General features: G+C 40.6%; 3 protein-coding genes across 3 annotated transcripts; 1 reads left to right on the top strand and 2 right to left on the bottom strand.

Annotated features, from left to right (window-relative positions):
- Positions 1-115: 115 nt before the first annotated feature.
- Positions 116-1,972, bottom strand: LOC130999472 (ras-related protein RABA5b-like). Its single transcript, XM_057925002.1, has 2 exons — positions 1,645-1,972; positions 116-585 (listed from the first exon to the last, which is right to left on the bottom strand). Exons 1-2 carry the CDS (start codon positions 1,970-1,972, stop codon positions 281-283), a joined length of 633 nt encoding a protein of 210 aa, XP_057780985.1. The 3' UTR covers positions 116-280.
- Positions 1,973-2,402: 430 nt separating this feature from the next.
- Positions 2,403-4,798, top strand: LOC130999471 (4-hydroxy-tetrahydrodipicolinate synthase, chloroplastic-like). Its single transcript, XM_057925001.1, has 3 exons — positions 2,403-2,726; positions 3,489-3,573; positions 3,672-4,798. The coding sequence occupies exons 1-3, from the start codon at positions 2,681-2,683 to the stop codon at positions 4,597-4,599; spliced, it is 1,059 nt and encodes a 352-aa protein (XP_057780984.1). The 5' UTR covers positions 2,403-2,680; the 3' UTR covers positions 4,600-4,798.
- Positions 4,799-5,289: 491 nt separating this feature from the next.
- Positions 5,290-7,743, bottom strand: LOC130999470 (putative pentatricopeptide repeat-containing protein At1g12700, mitochondrial). Its single transcript, XM_057925000.1, has one exon. The coding sequence runs from the start codon at positions 7,471-7,473 to the stop codon at positions 5,446-5,448; it is 2,028 nt and encodes a 675-aa protein (XP_057780983.1). The 5' UTR covers positions 7,474-7,743; the 3' UTR covers positions 5,290-5,445.
- Between the last annotated feature and the right edge of the window lie 7,521 nt (positions 7,744-15,264).

Genomic DNA, 15,264 nt, shown 5'->3' with positions numbered 1-15,264 from the left:
AATATTGGAAAATAAAGAATGGTATCTTGTTTCCGAGATTAACTATTTGTTTGGACGAGGTAATCTCCAAATGTTGATAGAAATTGGAATTCCAACAAACATACAAAAGAGTAACTTTTCTTTTCTTTTTTGAGATCAAAAGAGTATTTTTTGGGTGGTTTTGTGGATTAACACGACCGAAAACAGTGTATATATGTAAGTAGTATACAATTTCTCCCTTTCATATAATAAGCCAACAACAAATAGGGAATAAACAAGAGGCATTTCCCACACTAGCAACTTACCTTGAACAACATGAAAGATAGCTTTTTTGCTTTGATAAATCGAGGCTAACACGATTGACGGATAACTCTGCTTTATACGAGTCGGAGCTGAGGATTTTCCGGCTCACTTTCTCGTAGATGTCACGGATAACAATCTCAAACGCCTTGCTCACATTCGTCGAATCCAACGCAGATGTCTCGATGAAGAACATTCCTTCTTCTTCAGCCAACGTCGTGCCCTCCTCCACGCTCACCTCTCTAATGTTCTCTAAGTCGCGCTTGTTCCCCACAAGCATCCGCGCGACTGCAGTATCACAGTGAGCTGCATTTTGGTTGCGAAGAAATCGGAATGTCACTTAACACAGAAAAGATAGTTACAAGACACCAAAACTATCAAGTCAATCACATAAACTGCATGAACGTCGAGAATGGTGGGAGGGGAGAGGTGAGTCGCTAGTGCAGCAGACTAACTTAGTATCTATGTAGCAAACAAGGAAATCTAGGTGGTCTACAAGGCATAAGTTCGAATAGAAATGGATGTGAATCGGGTGTATGTAATGTTCGATGTATAAATAATGTGTGACAATCTATGATCTCCAAAACAGAGCAACAAATTATGACCACTACCAATCCCAACTTCAATATTCCAATAATGCAGACAAGCTAAAGCTCATTGCAATAATAATTCATAAACAGCTTGAACATCGAGAATGATTGCAGACTACCTTCCTATCTATGGAGGGAAGAAGGAAACCTATGCGGTCTACACGGCATTAGTTCAGCTAGAACGGTAAGTAAATCGGCTGTATTTACACTGTTTAGACGCATAAATACTATGTAACAATCTTTCAATCTCAGCTTCAATGTTCTAATTATGCAAACCAGATAAAGCAAACTGCAATATTCTAGTGCAAGATCACTCTAATTAGCAGTAAAATCAGCATAATTAAACCTTTCAAACTGTTATGACGTATAAATAGTATGTAACAATCTTTCAATCTCAGCTTCAATATTCTAATTATACAAATGAACACCCTCCTCACTATCACATGCACGATGCAAGGTAATAAAGAACGTATATATTGTAGATTCAACGATTGAATATTCTTCATTAGCCGTAACTATGCGCAATTATAATGAATTTTGGATAGTTATAAATTTGCACATATAGACACGAACATACTATGTATTAATAAATTGGCATATACAGACATGAATCATTGTATGATAGGATGTTTCATAGAGCAAATTGATTAAACTTCAACAGTCTCCTTCATCTGAACTAGAATTCTAACTAGATTCAATTAAATCTCGTAATAATTTTGAACAAACAAATCGATCATCAACAAACAAGAGGGGAAATTGAAGAGAGAGAGCTTACTGTTGAGCTCATCGAGCCAACGCCTGACGCTGTCGAAGGTAGTCCTCCGAGTAATATCATAGACGACGAGAGCTCCGACGGCGCCGCGGTAATAGGCGGAGGTGACGGCGCGGAACCGCTCCTGGCCAGCGGTGTCCCACACCTGCGCCTTCACCTCCTTGCCGTCGACCTCCAGCACCTGCGTCTGGAATTCCACCCCGATCGTCGCCTTCGAGTTGTGGTCGAACTCATCCCGCGCAAACCGCGACAGCAAATTCGATTTCCCCACGGCGGAATCGCCGATCACCACTATCTTAAACAGGTACTCTTCGCCACTCTCTTCCGCCATTCTCCTAGTGATCGTGCTTTCTCTTTACTTGCAGAATCGCAGTCGGTTATAGAGAGAGAGAGACGAAAAGGTGCTGCGATTGATTTGCGATTTTAGCGGCGTGTGGACTGTAGTGGACTTTCGCGGCGTGCTGCTTAATTCTAGCTTTCATAAATTCAACTCTTTTTCTCTGTTTTCTTATTTCTATTTTAAGAAACAATAAAAAAAAATAAAAAAAAATGAGCCGCATGCAAAGAGGAATCGAATCCGATAATAGTGGGATTTTTAAAAAAATAAAAAATCGACAAAAAAGAAGATAAAAATTACTATCATCTATAGTATAAAATAAAGACATTATTTCCCCAGTTATATAGGTTGTTGTGCCAAACAAATAAAATACTTATCCGTTTTGAAATTAAATAATAATATAAAACCACTAAAACCCTACCACTCCCCCGCCTACCAATCAAAATCTCGCCGCCGCCACCTCCGCCGCTCCTCCGCCTTTCCGCCGCCGCGCTCACGCAAATTAAGCTAGCGACTGTTGGAGTTGAACAAATAAAGTGTAATGCAGCTGTGCTGCTCCTCTCAAAGCGCCAGTCATTCCGGCGGATGCGGAGCCACAGCCACCGCACGTTGCCGGCGAATTAAGTGAAATCGCGTTTTATTCCTCAAATCGATCGCATTATTTCTCCGTTTGAATCATTCTGTTCTCACAAATTTCCTGCAATGGCGTCGGCTATCGGATGCTATTCTCTCAATGGTAGCCATCGAGGTACGCCATGTATCTGATTTACATTATAATTTAGCGTTTTCACTACGCAAATTTGCTATCCTGCTCGGTAATGGCGCGATCCGTACTCTGTAATTTCGACGTTGAAACAAGCTGTGTTAGTTTTGCAGCTGTAGCTTGAAAGATGAAGGATGCATTAATGTATATAGTTTTCTAGACTCAAAAAGCCATTTTTAGTATGAAGATTCATTTACTGAATCTAATATTGTTGTTTATAGTAGGCAGCATTGTATATCTTCTTTTGTCATCATATCAAGTTTGCAAGCTTTCTTAACTTATCATCCTGTTTCTTTTGGCATGTATTTGTTGATCTTTTGTGATAAATACAAAAATTAATAACTCAAGATTATTGATCATTGATTGAACTGGAAAAACTAATGTTTCCATACATAATTTGGGCTAGTTGAAGGAAATGGATTATGGAATCATGTTGGGGAAGTAGTGTTCAAGGTTCATATCATGTTAAGGTGGTTTTCTTTGCGTAGATACGGTTTCTCGTGTAGCTTCTTGCTTTGGAAGAGATTTGTTTTTGCTTGGTTACAACTTACAAATGCAGCTTGTGAAATGGCACATTCTATACCAAAAAGCACAAAGATACAATCTCCCAGAAGTTGATACTTTTAGATGTAGATGTGATTTACCTAGATAGATAATGTGGATCATATTGTAGCTCTGCTCGATTTCTCTGAGGAAGAATGATGTCGCATGGTGGTATTGATGCCGGTTTTTACTACTATGATGCAGGAGGGATCCCAAAATGGAGGTCACCTAGGGCAGCTGTAATCCCCACTTTTCATCTTCCAATGCGTAGTTATGAAGTTAAAAACAGGTTACTCTTTAATCTACTTGTTCATCAATGTCTTTTCTCTCTGAAAATTAGTATATCGATGTGAAAACTAACCCAAGATGTGAACTTTCTATTTGCAGGACTAATGTTGATGACATAAAGTCGCTTAGGTTGATTACAGCCATCAAAACACCTTATTTGCCGGATGGTAGATTCGACCTTGAGGCCTACGATGCCCTGATGAACGTGCAGATCAACGACGGTGTGGAGGGTGTGATCGTTGGAGGCACGACTGGCGAAGGCCAGTTGATGAGCTGGGATGAGCACATCATGCTCATTGGCCACACGGTGAACTGTTATGGCGGATCCATCAAGGTTATCGGCAACACAGGAAGCAACTCGACTCGGGAAGCAATCCACGCTACGGAGCAGGGCTTCGCCGTTGGAATGCACGCAGCCCTTCACATCAATCCCTACTACGGTAAGACCTCCTTGGAGGGCTTGATCGCTCACTTCAACAGCGTGCTTCCGATGGGCCCCACGATTGTGTACAACGTGCCATCCCGAACGGGCCAAGACATTCCCCCCGATGTGATCAAGAAGATAGCAAAGAGCCCCAACTTGGCCGGTGTGAAGGAGTGTGTCGGGCACGGGAGGGTGGAGCAGTACATGAGCAGCGGGGTGGTTGTGTGGAGTGGCAACGACGATCAATGCCATGACTCGAGGTGGGATCACGGGGCTACCGGAGTAATCTCAGTCGCGAGCAACTTGGTTCCCGGCCTGATGAGGGAGCTCATGTTTGGTGGGAAGAACTCTGCTCTGAATGCAAAACTTACGCCTCTGATCGAGTGGCTCTTCGTCGAACCGAACCCGATCGGGCTAAACACGGCCCTCGCTCAGCTCGGGGTGGTGAGGCCAGTTTTCCGGTTGCCATATGTGCCCCTTCCTTTAGCAAAGAGGGTGGAGTTTGTGAATATAGTCAATGAAATTGGAAGGGAGAATTTTGCTGGGAAAAAAGATGTGCAGGTGCTTGATGATGATGACTTCATTTTGATCGATCGTTATTAGAGCTGTTCGAGTCACTCGACCCGGCCCGGCCCGAGCCCGTTGTGCCTACTGAGGAAGCCGGCCCGAGTTTGTATTGATCTTTCAACCATGTTTTGTGTGGTTAGTTGAAATTCAATCTTGTGCTCTGAGTTCATACTTCCCTAACAAGAGGCAGTTAAAAACTATTGACAAGTCGAAAACAATTAATATTTCCTCATCAGCAGTAACATATCTCTCTCTCTCTCTTCCATCACTTGTTCCTACTCATACTGTTTCTTGCAGCAGTTCTTGTCCAAACTGGTGCTTTTTCTATGTTTCCTTTTTTTTTTTTTTTTTTTTTTTTCTCCCCAAGAAAACTAATTGCTTATTATTTTCGATGCTCAGTTTTCAATGATTACAATGAACATCAGATTTTTATTTTTTTTGATAAATTTACAATATTAGATAAAGAAATTAAATGGCCGCGCCACATGGGACTCGAACTCAAGACCTTTAACCTTAGGCATTAACCTCTTACCGCTTGGCCATCACACGCACACCTAATGAACATCAGATTTTGATACCACACATCGATGTACAAGGTAAGACAAAGCAGAGATCTTGATTTCAGTCAAGAATTCATATACATAATTCTTACATTGTGAAACCAAATTAAATGAAAGAGAGAGAGGCACTTTATTATATGTATTCTAGTGGTGATGAACATTAATGTAGTAAAACATAGAGATTAAATAAATAAGATCACAACTACACAATTGAAGCATTTTAAATCATCATAACATAGAGATTAAATAAACAAATAAGCAATTGTACTTTCCCCTTAATTTCTATTGAAATAAATCTTGACCTTCAAACACAACTTACCACCTAACTATAATAGAAGTCCTTTGGTGCGAGCTTCTTAACCTTATCAAATAGAACACGGTCTCTATCTTCCCTTTTCATACGTTCAATCAACATCGAATATGCAGTTTTGTCAAGTGTGAATCCCCTTGAATCCATCTCTTCCAAAAGTGGCACTGCATCATTGATCTTGTTCCTTTTGAGAAGACCTTGAACAAAAATATTGTATGTCACACTATTAGGCAAGCAACCATTGTTTACCATTTGTATCATCAAATCCTTAGCCTCCACTATCTGCCCTTCCTCACAAAGTGCACCGATAAGGATTGTATATGTTATGACGTCAGGCTGCAAACCTTTGGATGGAAGCTCATGGAACAGATTCTTAGCCTCCTCGATCTGCCCTTCTTTGCAAAATGCACCAATGAGAATACTATATGTTACGACATCAGGCTGCAAACCTTCGGATGTGAGCCCATGGAACAGATCTTTAGCCTCCTCTATCTGCCTTTCTTCGCAAAGTGCACCAATGAGAATATTATATGTTATGATGTCAGGCTGCAAACCTTTGGATGGAAGCTCGTCGAACAGATCTTTTGCTTCTCTAACTTTATTATTACCGCACAATCCCTCAATGAGAACATTGTATGTTACTATGTTGGGAATGATGCCTTTATTTTCCATGGTATGCAACACCGAAAATGCATCATCAATACGATGGGCTCCGCACAGACCATCCAATAAGATATTGTAAGTCTTTATATCCGGAGACACTTGTAGAGCTTCCATCTCTTTGAACATCTTCAAACCGTCTTCACATTTGCCTTCACGAAATAAAGCATGTAGCATTATGTTATAAGAAACCACATCGCGCTCTAACCTTTTGTAGGGAATTATGGTAAAAAGACGTGAAACTTCATCGAGTCGCCCCATTTTGCAATACCCATTCATCAAGCTATTATAACTTATGATATCAGGCTTGATTCCAGAATTCAATGCCAATTGGAAAATGTGCCTAGCTTCGTCAATTTTCCCTTGCAAACAATATCCATTTATCAAAGTGCTGTAAGTGACAATGTCGGGTTGAACATCAATCTCCTTCATAGATACCAACATAAGCTCGGCCTCTTCCACCATTCCTTCTCTGCACCAAGCATCCACAAAGATATTACATATCCACACATCTGGGCAGACCTTATCAGCAATCATCTTCTTTAAAATATCTTCAGCCTCGTCCATTCTTCTCGTTTTGCATAACCCCTCAATTATTGAACTATATGTCACGACATTTGGTGAAATTCCCTTATCACCCAAAGTGGAGAAGAGTTGGAGAGCTTCGTCCACCTTTCCATCTTTGCATAGACCATCAATGACTATGTTGTAAGCATAGACATTGGGTTTGCAGCTCCCTTTTCCTTTTTCCAATGAGCAGAGCAAATCAATCGCCTGGAGAATATCTCCAGCTTTGCATAACCCATTAATTATAGTACTATACGTATATTCATCAGGCTCGCACAGTTGATAGGCTGACAGCTTGCATAACACTTTAGCTGCCTCTGGGATCCTTCCAACCAACAATAGCCCCTTGATTAGAGTATTAAAAGTCACCACAGTAGGCTCGTACCCACGCTTGAAAAAAATGCCTAAGATTGCAAACCCAAAATCTGGTCTTTTCAGTCGGCAACAACAATCAATTGCAATACCCAAGGTGTAGTGATCTACAGGAGCATCCCTTTGAAGCATTTTGTCGAACAGATGAAGTGCAGCAGAGTATTGTTTCAGCTTGACCACAGCACTCAGCAATTTGGTGAAAAGAATAACAGAAGGAAGCGGCTCCGTTCTCATCATATCCCGAAATAGAGCGACGGCATCGTTGGGCTCACGTATAGATTCAAAATCGAATCTGGGATAGGAGGATAAGTGTCTCATTTGGCAGCTGACATTATCAAAATTGAATCTGGGTTTTACAAGAAATGATTGAGAATGTAGAGAAGCGATGGCAAAAGTAGAGAATTTAGATGAAGAATTTGACAAAATTCTACCCAGAAACATGGCGGCGTATGCTGAAGTTGGAAGCTGAAGAATTGTGGAAGGTTGCTGTTGAAGATAGAGAGATAGGGTTATCTGAGATGAAAGATGAAAATCGAGTTTTGGGGAATCGGAAATGGTAGTGTTGGATGTTGTCGATCAAATCTCAGCCGTTGAAGGAGAAATCGCGTTTGAGGAGTCAGTGAAGAGGAAAACGCATTTTTATCCAATTTAAAACATTCTTAAGAATTGTTTTTAGTCTTTAGTGTTGAATTTTTCGGATTACTTTTTGCAATCACATTTAGCTCCTCTAAAATATGATTATGAACTTCCATAATTAATTTCTCAGTTTGACTCAAATTAAAACATGAACGTTTGCACGTGGACTGAGTTTGGTTTGCAAATAAATAATATACTAACTTAAACAACAAATGGGTAAATATCATGAAAACCCCTGAAGTATACATGCTTTATCAAAAATACCCCGAAACTTTCAAAATATTCTCTAAACCCTCAAACTATCAGATTTTTATCAAATATATCATGCATCTATTTTTCGGTCACCAAAAATGTGTTGTGGCTCACCGGATGCTACAATGTAATTTATATTATATATATATTTTTAAATGCAATGACAAAAACGACGTCGTTTCGTACCATATCATTTTAAAAAAATCCACTTTGAAATTTAAAATTCACTCCTATCGTGTTTGAAATTTACTCTAATAACCTAGAATTATGGATAAACATGATAGAATATGGTTAAAAATGAAGTTGTTTTTCCATGTCATTTTTCAAGAAATAGAATATAAATTACATTATGGCATCCGACGAGCCACATCACACTTTAGGTAACCGAAAAATAAATGCGGGATATATTTGATAAAAATCTGATAATTTGAGGGTTTAGAGAACATTTCAAAAGTTTTTGGGTATTTTTGATAAAGTGGGTATAGTTCAGGGATTTTCATGATATTTACCCTAAACAAATTATGTCTGAGCTTGCGAAGTACTCTAATTGGGTTGTCCCAATATTTACCCTCCGTCCCAATATTAAAGACACACTTTCCTTATTGGGTTGTCCCAATAATAAAGACACACTTCCTAAAATAGAAATAATTAGACATAACTTAAAACCCCTAATTTCTGATCTTCTCTCTCAAACTCTCTCCACTCTAATTTCAGAAACCCTCTCTCCAACTCTCTCGCCGCCCCAGATCTTGCGCCACCATCCTCCGACCTTCGAACGCCCCTCGCCGGTGAGCCTCCGACCGCTCACACACACACTGACGGGGGCAGAGGGCCGCCGGACACCCCTCTTTCTCTCCGATTTTGAGTTCGGCTCTCTTGGAGCCGTCGCCGCCCTGACCACAGCGCCATCGCTGCCCTGACCACGGTGCCGCCCCACGAAGACCGGCGGTATCCACCCTCTTCTCGCCCTCTCTCTTTCTCTCTCATTTGGAAACAGGGCGAGCGCCCCTCTCCTTCTGAAACCGCCGCCCATCTCCCTCTGTTCTCCTTTTCCAGCCATCGCCTGCTTCTCCATATCCGGCCGAACAGCCGCCACCCATCCCTCTCTCTTTTCCTTTCGACGGCACAACAGCGGTGAGGCCACATCTCTCCTTCTGAAACCCTCCATCTCCGCCGACATTCTCCCACTTTCTGCCAATTTTTGTTTTAGAATGGGAATGGTTTTGTTTGGTATGAGAATTGTTTGTTCTTTGCCAATTTTTATTTTGCAGTCACAGATTTGCAATTTTGATGCTAATTTTGAATCAGTTTTTGGTGCTAAATTTTTTGGATAATTTGTGATTTCTAGTTTTGATTTTCTGGGTTTGATTTTCGGAGGTGGTGGTGGTGATGGTCGGCGGTGGCGGTGGTGGTCTAGTTTTGATTTTCTGGGTTTGATTTTCAGAGGTGGCGGTGGTGATGGTCGGCGGTGGCGGTGGTGGTCGGAGAAGATGAGGAGAGAGAGTTGAGAGTTGAGAGTAAAGTAAATAAAGCCCCTAATTAACTCCTTAATCAAATACACTAATGATGTGGGCCACTACACTTTATTCTCTAAATTACCTCACCTTAACCTCCGTGCCCAAATGAAGTGTGTCTTCATTATTGGGACGGAGAGAGTATGTGATTAATTCAATAAAAATATGTTTAAATCAAAATATTTAAAACAAAAAATGAATAAAGCAATCATATTCTCGGGAAAGGCACTCTTCCGTGAGGCTCATATTTGGAAATTGGAAGGAAGAAATCATTCCTCCCAAAATCAACTACAGAGAGAGATGGAAGAATCATCATCACAGCCTCCCAAAGACAACCACACAATTGAAGCATTTAAAATCATCAAAACAAAGAGATTAAACAAAGAATCTCTATCCACTTAGGTTTTGGTAAAATAAACTTCAACTTCTAACACAACATAGCACCTAACTACAAAAGTGGCCCTTCGATATAAGTTTCTTAACCTTATCAAATAGAACACAATCCGAAGTGGAGTATTACATGACATTTTTGTTGAAAGAAATACCTAATTATTAGAGGTATGAAAAAACACAGACAAATGAAAAAAACTCATCTGTTACAAGCCCAAGGAAAGAAGAGACACAACGCAAGAAACGTCCAAGCAAAGCCTTAACCATAATCGCGAGAGAAACACTCGAAATTTTCAAAGAGCTCAAACTGTCGTAACAACAGCCGATCTCCAACAACTTTGGAGCTCAGCTGCTGACTAAAAGATAAAGAATGAAAGTCGTTAAAACCTCAAACTTCAACCCCAAAAAAGATTGAAACTAGAAAGGGGAAAAAGTAAAGATCAGATTATGAAATTGGCTGCAAATTGTTACGATAATGGAGGAGGAGAAGCAAATGAGTTCTGGGCTATTGGCTGAAAAAGGTGCTGAGCTGGCTGAAGAAAGAAATTTCGTTGGCAAAACAGGGGAGGATTTCCTCTCAAAAAGTGGCTAAGGAAGAAGATGGTTGTTATTTGAAGAAGCGTGTTTATGTTATCTATTTAATTGTTATTTGTTTACTTTTCCAAGCCAGTTAGTTACGTGAGGGGACCAGCATATATATATGCTTTGCATGTAAAAGTTTTGACCTAAGAAATGAAATATCCTATCTCCCATGCTTCTGCCTCCTCCTCGGATTCTTTCTCTATTTCTCCCATCTATTCTTCTTCTTCCTCATCAAGTTTTTAACTTTATACACTATCCTTACAGATCCACTACCGTGAAACATAAATCCAGCTAGATCTATTACATTTGGTATATCAGAGCAAGGTTTCTTTGCTTTTATTTAGCAAAGCTTGTTCGATCATGGCCGACGGTACGCGTTTGAAGGAACTGCAGGAAGCACAAAAGAAAATGGATCAGTTATTGCAAGCTGAATCATTAAAAAGAACAGCTACTGAAGAAAGGTTTAAAGAGCAGATAGCAGGGCTAGATCAGAAGGTGGATGCAAAATATGATCAGTTATCTGTCATCTTGGGGGAAATCAAACAACAACTCCTGTTTTTGGGCCAGAACAGGGAGGATATGGGATCTATTTTGGGTCCACCTCCGAACTCAGGCAAGAAAGAAGGTAATTCTAATAGAAATCATGTTTTTACATCTAAAATCAGGAATGATTACTCATCTCAGTCTAGTTTCAATTCTGGAAATTCTGTGCATAGAATCGATTTCCCAAAATTTGATGGCACCAACCCTAGAGGATGGATTCTTAAGTGCAATACCTATTTCAAATTGACTGCTGCTATGTCTGATGAGAATATGGTTCAACTTGCTGTTCATAATTTTGAGGGGAAAGCACTGCAGTGGTTACAGAATTTTGGGTGTGAGAATTTATTTTCTATTACCTGGGAGCAATTCATGGATGTGGTGGCTGCTAGGTTTGAGGATTTGAATGAGGGAAAAATAGTAATGGAATTCAAGAATCTTAAACAAAATGGTTCTTATGATGAGTATGTGGAAAAATTTGAAGAACTAAGAGCTTGTTTACTACTCAGCAACAGCATGAATTATTCTGAGGAGTACTTTGTGGCAAGCTTTATTAGTGGACTGACTGAGGAGTTGCAGGGCTTCATGTTACTCTTTAAACCCAAATCTCTGATTGAGGCAATAGAGATGGGGCATAAACAGATAACAACACTCGAGGCTATTGCTAAAAGGGTGAAACCACCTCCTAGGAATTTCCAGAGCCAAGGTCTTGGCTATAAGAGGCCTGAAGGAGGAACTGCTACTAAGCCAAATCAGCTGGTTACTAACAGAACCCCTATCAAGTTACTCACTGCTACTGAAATGGCAGCTAGGAAGGAAAAGGGGCTATGTTTCAACTGTGATGAGAAGTTTTTTGTGGGTCACAAGTGTAAACACAAGGTTTTTTACATGGAAATGACCGAGTCACAGGAGCTAGCTTACTTACAACATGAAGATGAGGATGTGGAGCTAGTTCTACCCGAGAAAGAGCCTATGGAGGAAGTTCACATTAATATGCACTCTATGATGGGAAAGGCCAATTCTAGAACCATGAGGGTTATGGGAAAGGTTGGAGACAATCCTATCAGGATCCTCATTGATACGGGGAGTACACTCAGTTTCCTTCGAGAAAAGTTTGCTAAGGAAGTTGGCATTGAGTTAGAACCCGATGCACCTATCTTAATCAAAGTGGCCAATGGGCAGAAGTTAGTAAGTAGAATGAGAGCTGTGGATTTATCTTGGGTAGTACAGGGGCACAAATTCACTTATTCTCCGAGGATATTGGCCAGTGAGGGATATGATTTGATATTAGGGAGTGATTGGCTAGAGTTTTGTTCCCCTATTATATTGGATTACAAGAAAATGACCTTTACAGTACATGAGGACACACAGAAAATCAAACTAAAGGCAGAAACTGATCATTCCAGATTTCAAGAGGTCTCAGTTCAGAGTCTATACCATATGGTGCACTATCATTTAGAGGAAGTGGATGAACTTTACCTGGTGGACTGCCAGCTAATTCAGGAAAGAGAGCAGACCACTGGTTCTGATCTGGAGCTGCTCTTGGATGAATTCCAAGACGTCTTCGCGGATCCTCAAGGTCTTCCACCTACAAGGGGCATTGAGCATCAGATTACCCTTAAGGCAGGGAGTGTTCCAAAACATCAATATCCTTATAGAACATCACATAGCAATAAGGATGAGATTGAGAAAATTGTTCAGGATATGTTTGAAGCAGGGATCATACAGCACAGTAAAAGCCCTTTTGCATCTCCTGTCATACTAGTGAAGAAAAAAGATGGTTCTTGGAGGATGTGTGTTGATTATAGATACCTTAATTCTCTCACTGTGAAACATGATTTCCCTATTCCCTTAATTGATGAACTACTGGATGAGTTGCATGGTGCTCAATATTTCTCAAAACTTGATCTAAGGTCTGGGTATTTCCAAATACAAGTAAAGGAGGCAGACAGGTATCTCACAGCTTTTAGTACACATCATGGTCATTTTGAATTCTTGGTTATGCCTTTTGGATTGTGCAATGCTCCAGCTACCTTCCAATCTCTCATGAACCAGGTGTTTCAACCTTATTTGAGGAGGTTTGTTTTGGTATTCTTTGATGATATACTTGTTTACAGCAAGTCACAAGAGGAACATTTGTTACACTTGAGATTTGTCTTAAATATACTGAGGAAACACACTCTATTTGCTAAGAAAAGTAAGTGTCAATTTCTACAGGAGGAAATTGAGTACCTAGGACATATTATATCTGGGAGTGGAGTGGCCACTGATCCGAGTAAAATTGAATGCATGATAAATTGGCCTGTACCAGTTAATGTTAAACAGCTAAGAGGGTTTTTGGGGCTTACAGGGTACTACAGGAAGTTTATCAAGCACTACGGAATGATTAGTAAACCATTAACTGATCTCCTTAAGAAGGACTGTTTCAGATGGTCACCAGAAGCAGGACAAGCATTTTCTGCCCTCAAGGCTGCTATGACTACAGCACCTGTTCTAGCATTGCCTGACTTTACTAAAAAGTTTGTTCTAGAGACTGATGCTAGTGGCACTGGGGTGGGAGCTGTGCTACTCCAGGAGAAAAGGCCTATTGCTTTTCTGAGTAAGTCACTTTGTCCTAAAAATCAAGCCTTATCTGTGTATGAGAGGGAATTCTTGGCTGTAATCTTGGCAGTCCAAAAGTGGAGGTCTTATTTACAAGGTCACAAGTTCATAATTCGAACTGATCAACAAGCTCTTAGGCATTTGCTGGATCAAAAAGTTATGAATCCAGTTCAACAAAAATGGATAACTAAATTGCTTGGGTTGGATTATGAGATACAGTACAACAAAGGAGTGGAAAATAAAGCAGCCGATGCACTATCTAGATACCCAGATACAGTAGATCATGTATTTGAACTCTCTACTGTATCACCTACTTGGCTATTGCAGGTGAAGCAAAGTTATGAAGGAGATTCACACTTTACTCAAATTATTGCTGCTAAGCTGGTGGATCCACAAATATATCCTGAGTTTCAGGTAGAGGCCGGTATCATCAAATACAAGGGCAGGATTGTTGTTGGATCATCATCAGACTTGAGGAAAACTATCCTGACTGAGGTCCACAGCTCTGCGTTTGGTGGGCATTCAGGAGTCCAGGGTACTTATTCTAGACTCAAAACCTTTTTCTTCTGGCCTCTAATGAAGAAGGATGTTGAAGTATGGGTGAGGGAATGTGATATTTGTCAGAGGAGCAAATCAGATTTATCCAGTTACCCCGGCCTGCTCCAACCTCTAACCATACCTGATAAGTTTTGGACTCACATTTCTATGGATTTTATAGAGGGGTTACCTAAGTCAGCAGGAAAAGATGTCATATTGGTGGTGGTCGATAGGTTGAGCAAGTACTCTCATTTCATTGCCCTGGCTCATCCATTTACTGCCCAAAGTGTAGCTAGGCTGTTCTTAGATCAAGTATATAAATTGCATGGTCCCCCTGTCAGTATTGTATCTGATAGAGATAAGGTCTTCATAAGTAATTTCTGGAGAGAGCTGTTCAAAACAATGGGTACTAAGCTAGAGATGTCCACTGCTTACCACCCACAATCCGATGGGCAGACTGAACGAGTGAATCAGTGTCTGGAAAACTATTTGAGGTGTATGACTGGATCAAACCCTAAGCAATGGGTTAAATGGTTGTCTTTAGCAGAGTATTGGTACAACACTAACTACCATAGCAGCCTAAAGTGTTCCCCATACCAAGCTCTATATGGATGCCCACCCCCTCATACTGGTTTGGGAGCCTATTTACACTCAACTAATCAAGAGGTTAAGGAGTGGATGATTCAGAGACAATCAGCAGTACATGTTTTGAAACAGAATCTTAAGCAGGCACAGGCAAGAATGAAATTTTTTGCAGATCAGAAGAGAAGTGAGCGTAGTTTTGAAGTGGGTGAGTTTGTTTACCTCAAGCTGCAACCTTTCCGACAGAACTCTGTGGCTTTGCGCAAGAATCTGAAATTGGCGGCGAAATATTATGGACCCTATGAAATCATAGAAAAAATTGGGTCAGTTGCTTACAGATTGGAATTACCGGATTCATCTCGAATTCACCCAGTGTTTCATGTTTCCCTCTTAAAGAAGTGCCTTGGTCGAGACATCATACCTTCTCAGGAGCTTCCGGATGTCGATGCTGCTGGGCATTTCAAGCTCGTTCCTTTTGCAATTGTGGGGGAAGCGGCTGATTACTCGAAATGGTAAGGAGATTCTGCAATTCCTTGTACAGTGGTCTAAAGATGGTGTTGATTTCTCAAGTTGGGAAGATTCGAAGCCCTTGCTTCGT

This window comes from Salvia miltiorrhiza, chromosome 8 (assembly GCF_028751815.1).
Source record: "Salvia miltiorrhiza cultivar Shanhuang (shh) chromosome 8, IMPLAD_Smil_shh, whole genome shotgun sequence".
Classification (NCBI taxonomy): Eukaryota; Viridiplantae; Streptophyta; class Magnoliopsida; order Lamiales; family Lamiaceae; genus Salvia; species Salvia miltiorrhiza.
The sequence above is the reverse complement of the archived record's forward strand: the minus strand, read 5'-3'. Positions and strand labels throughout refer to the sequence as shown.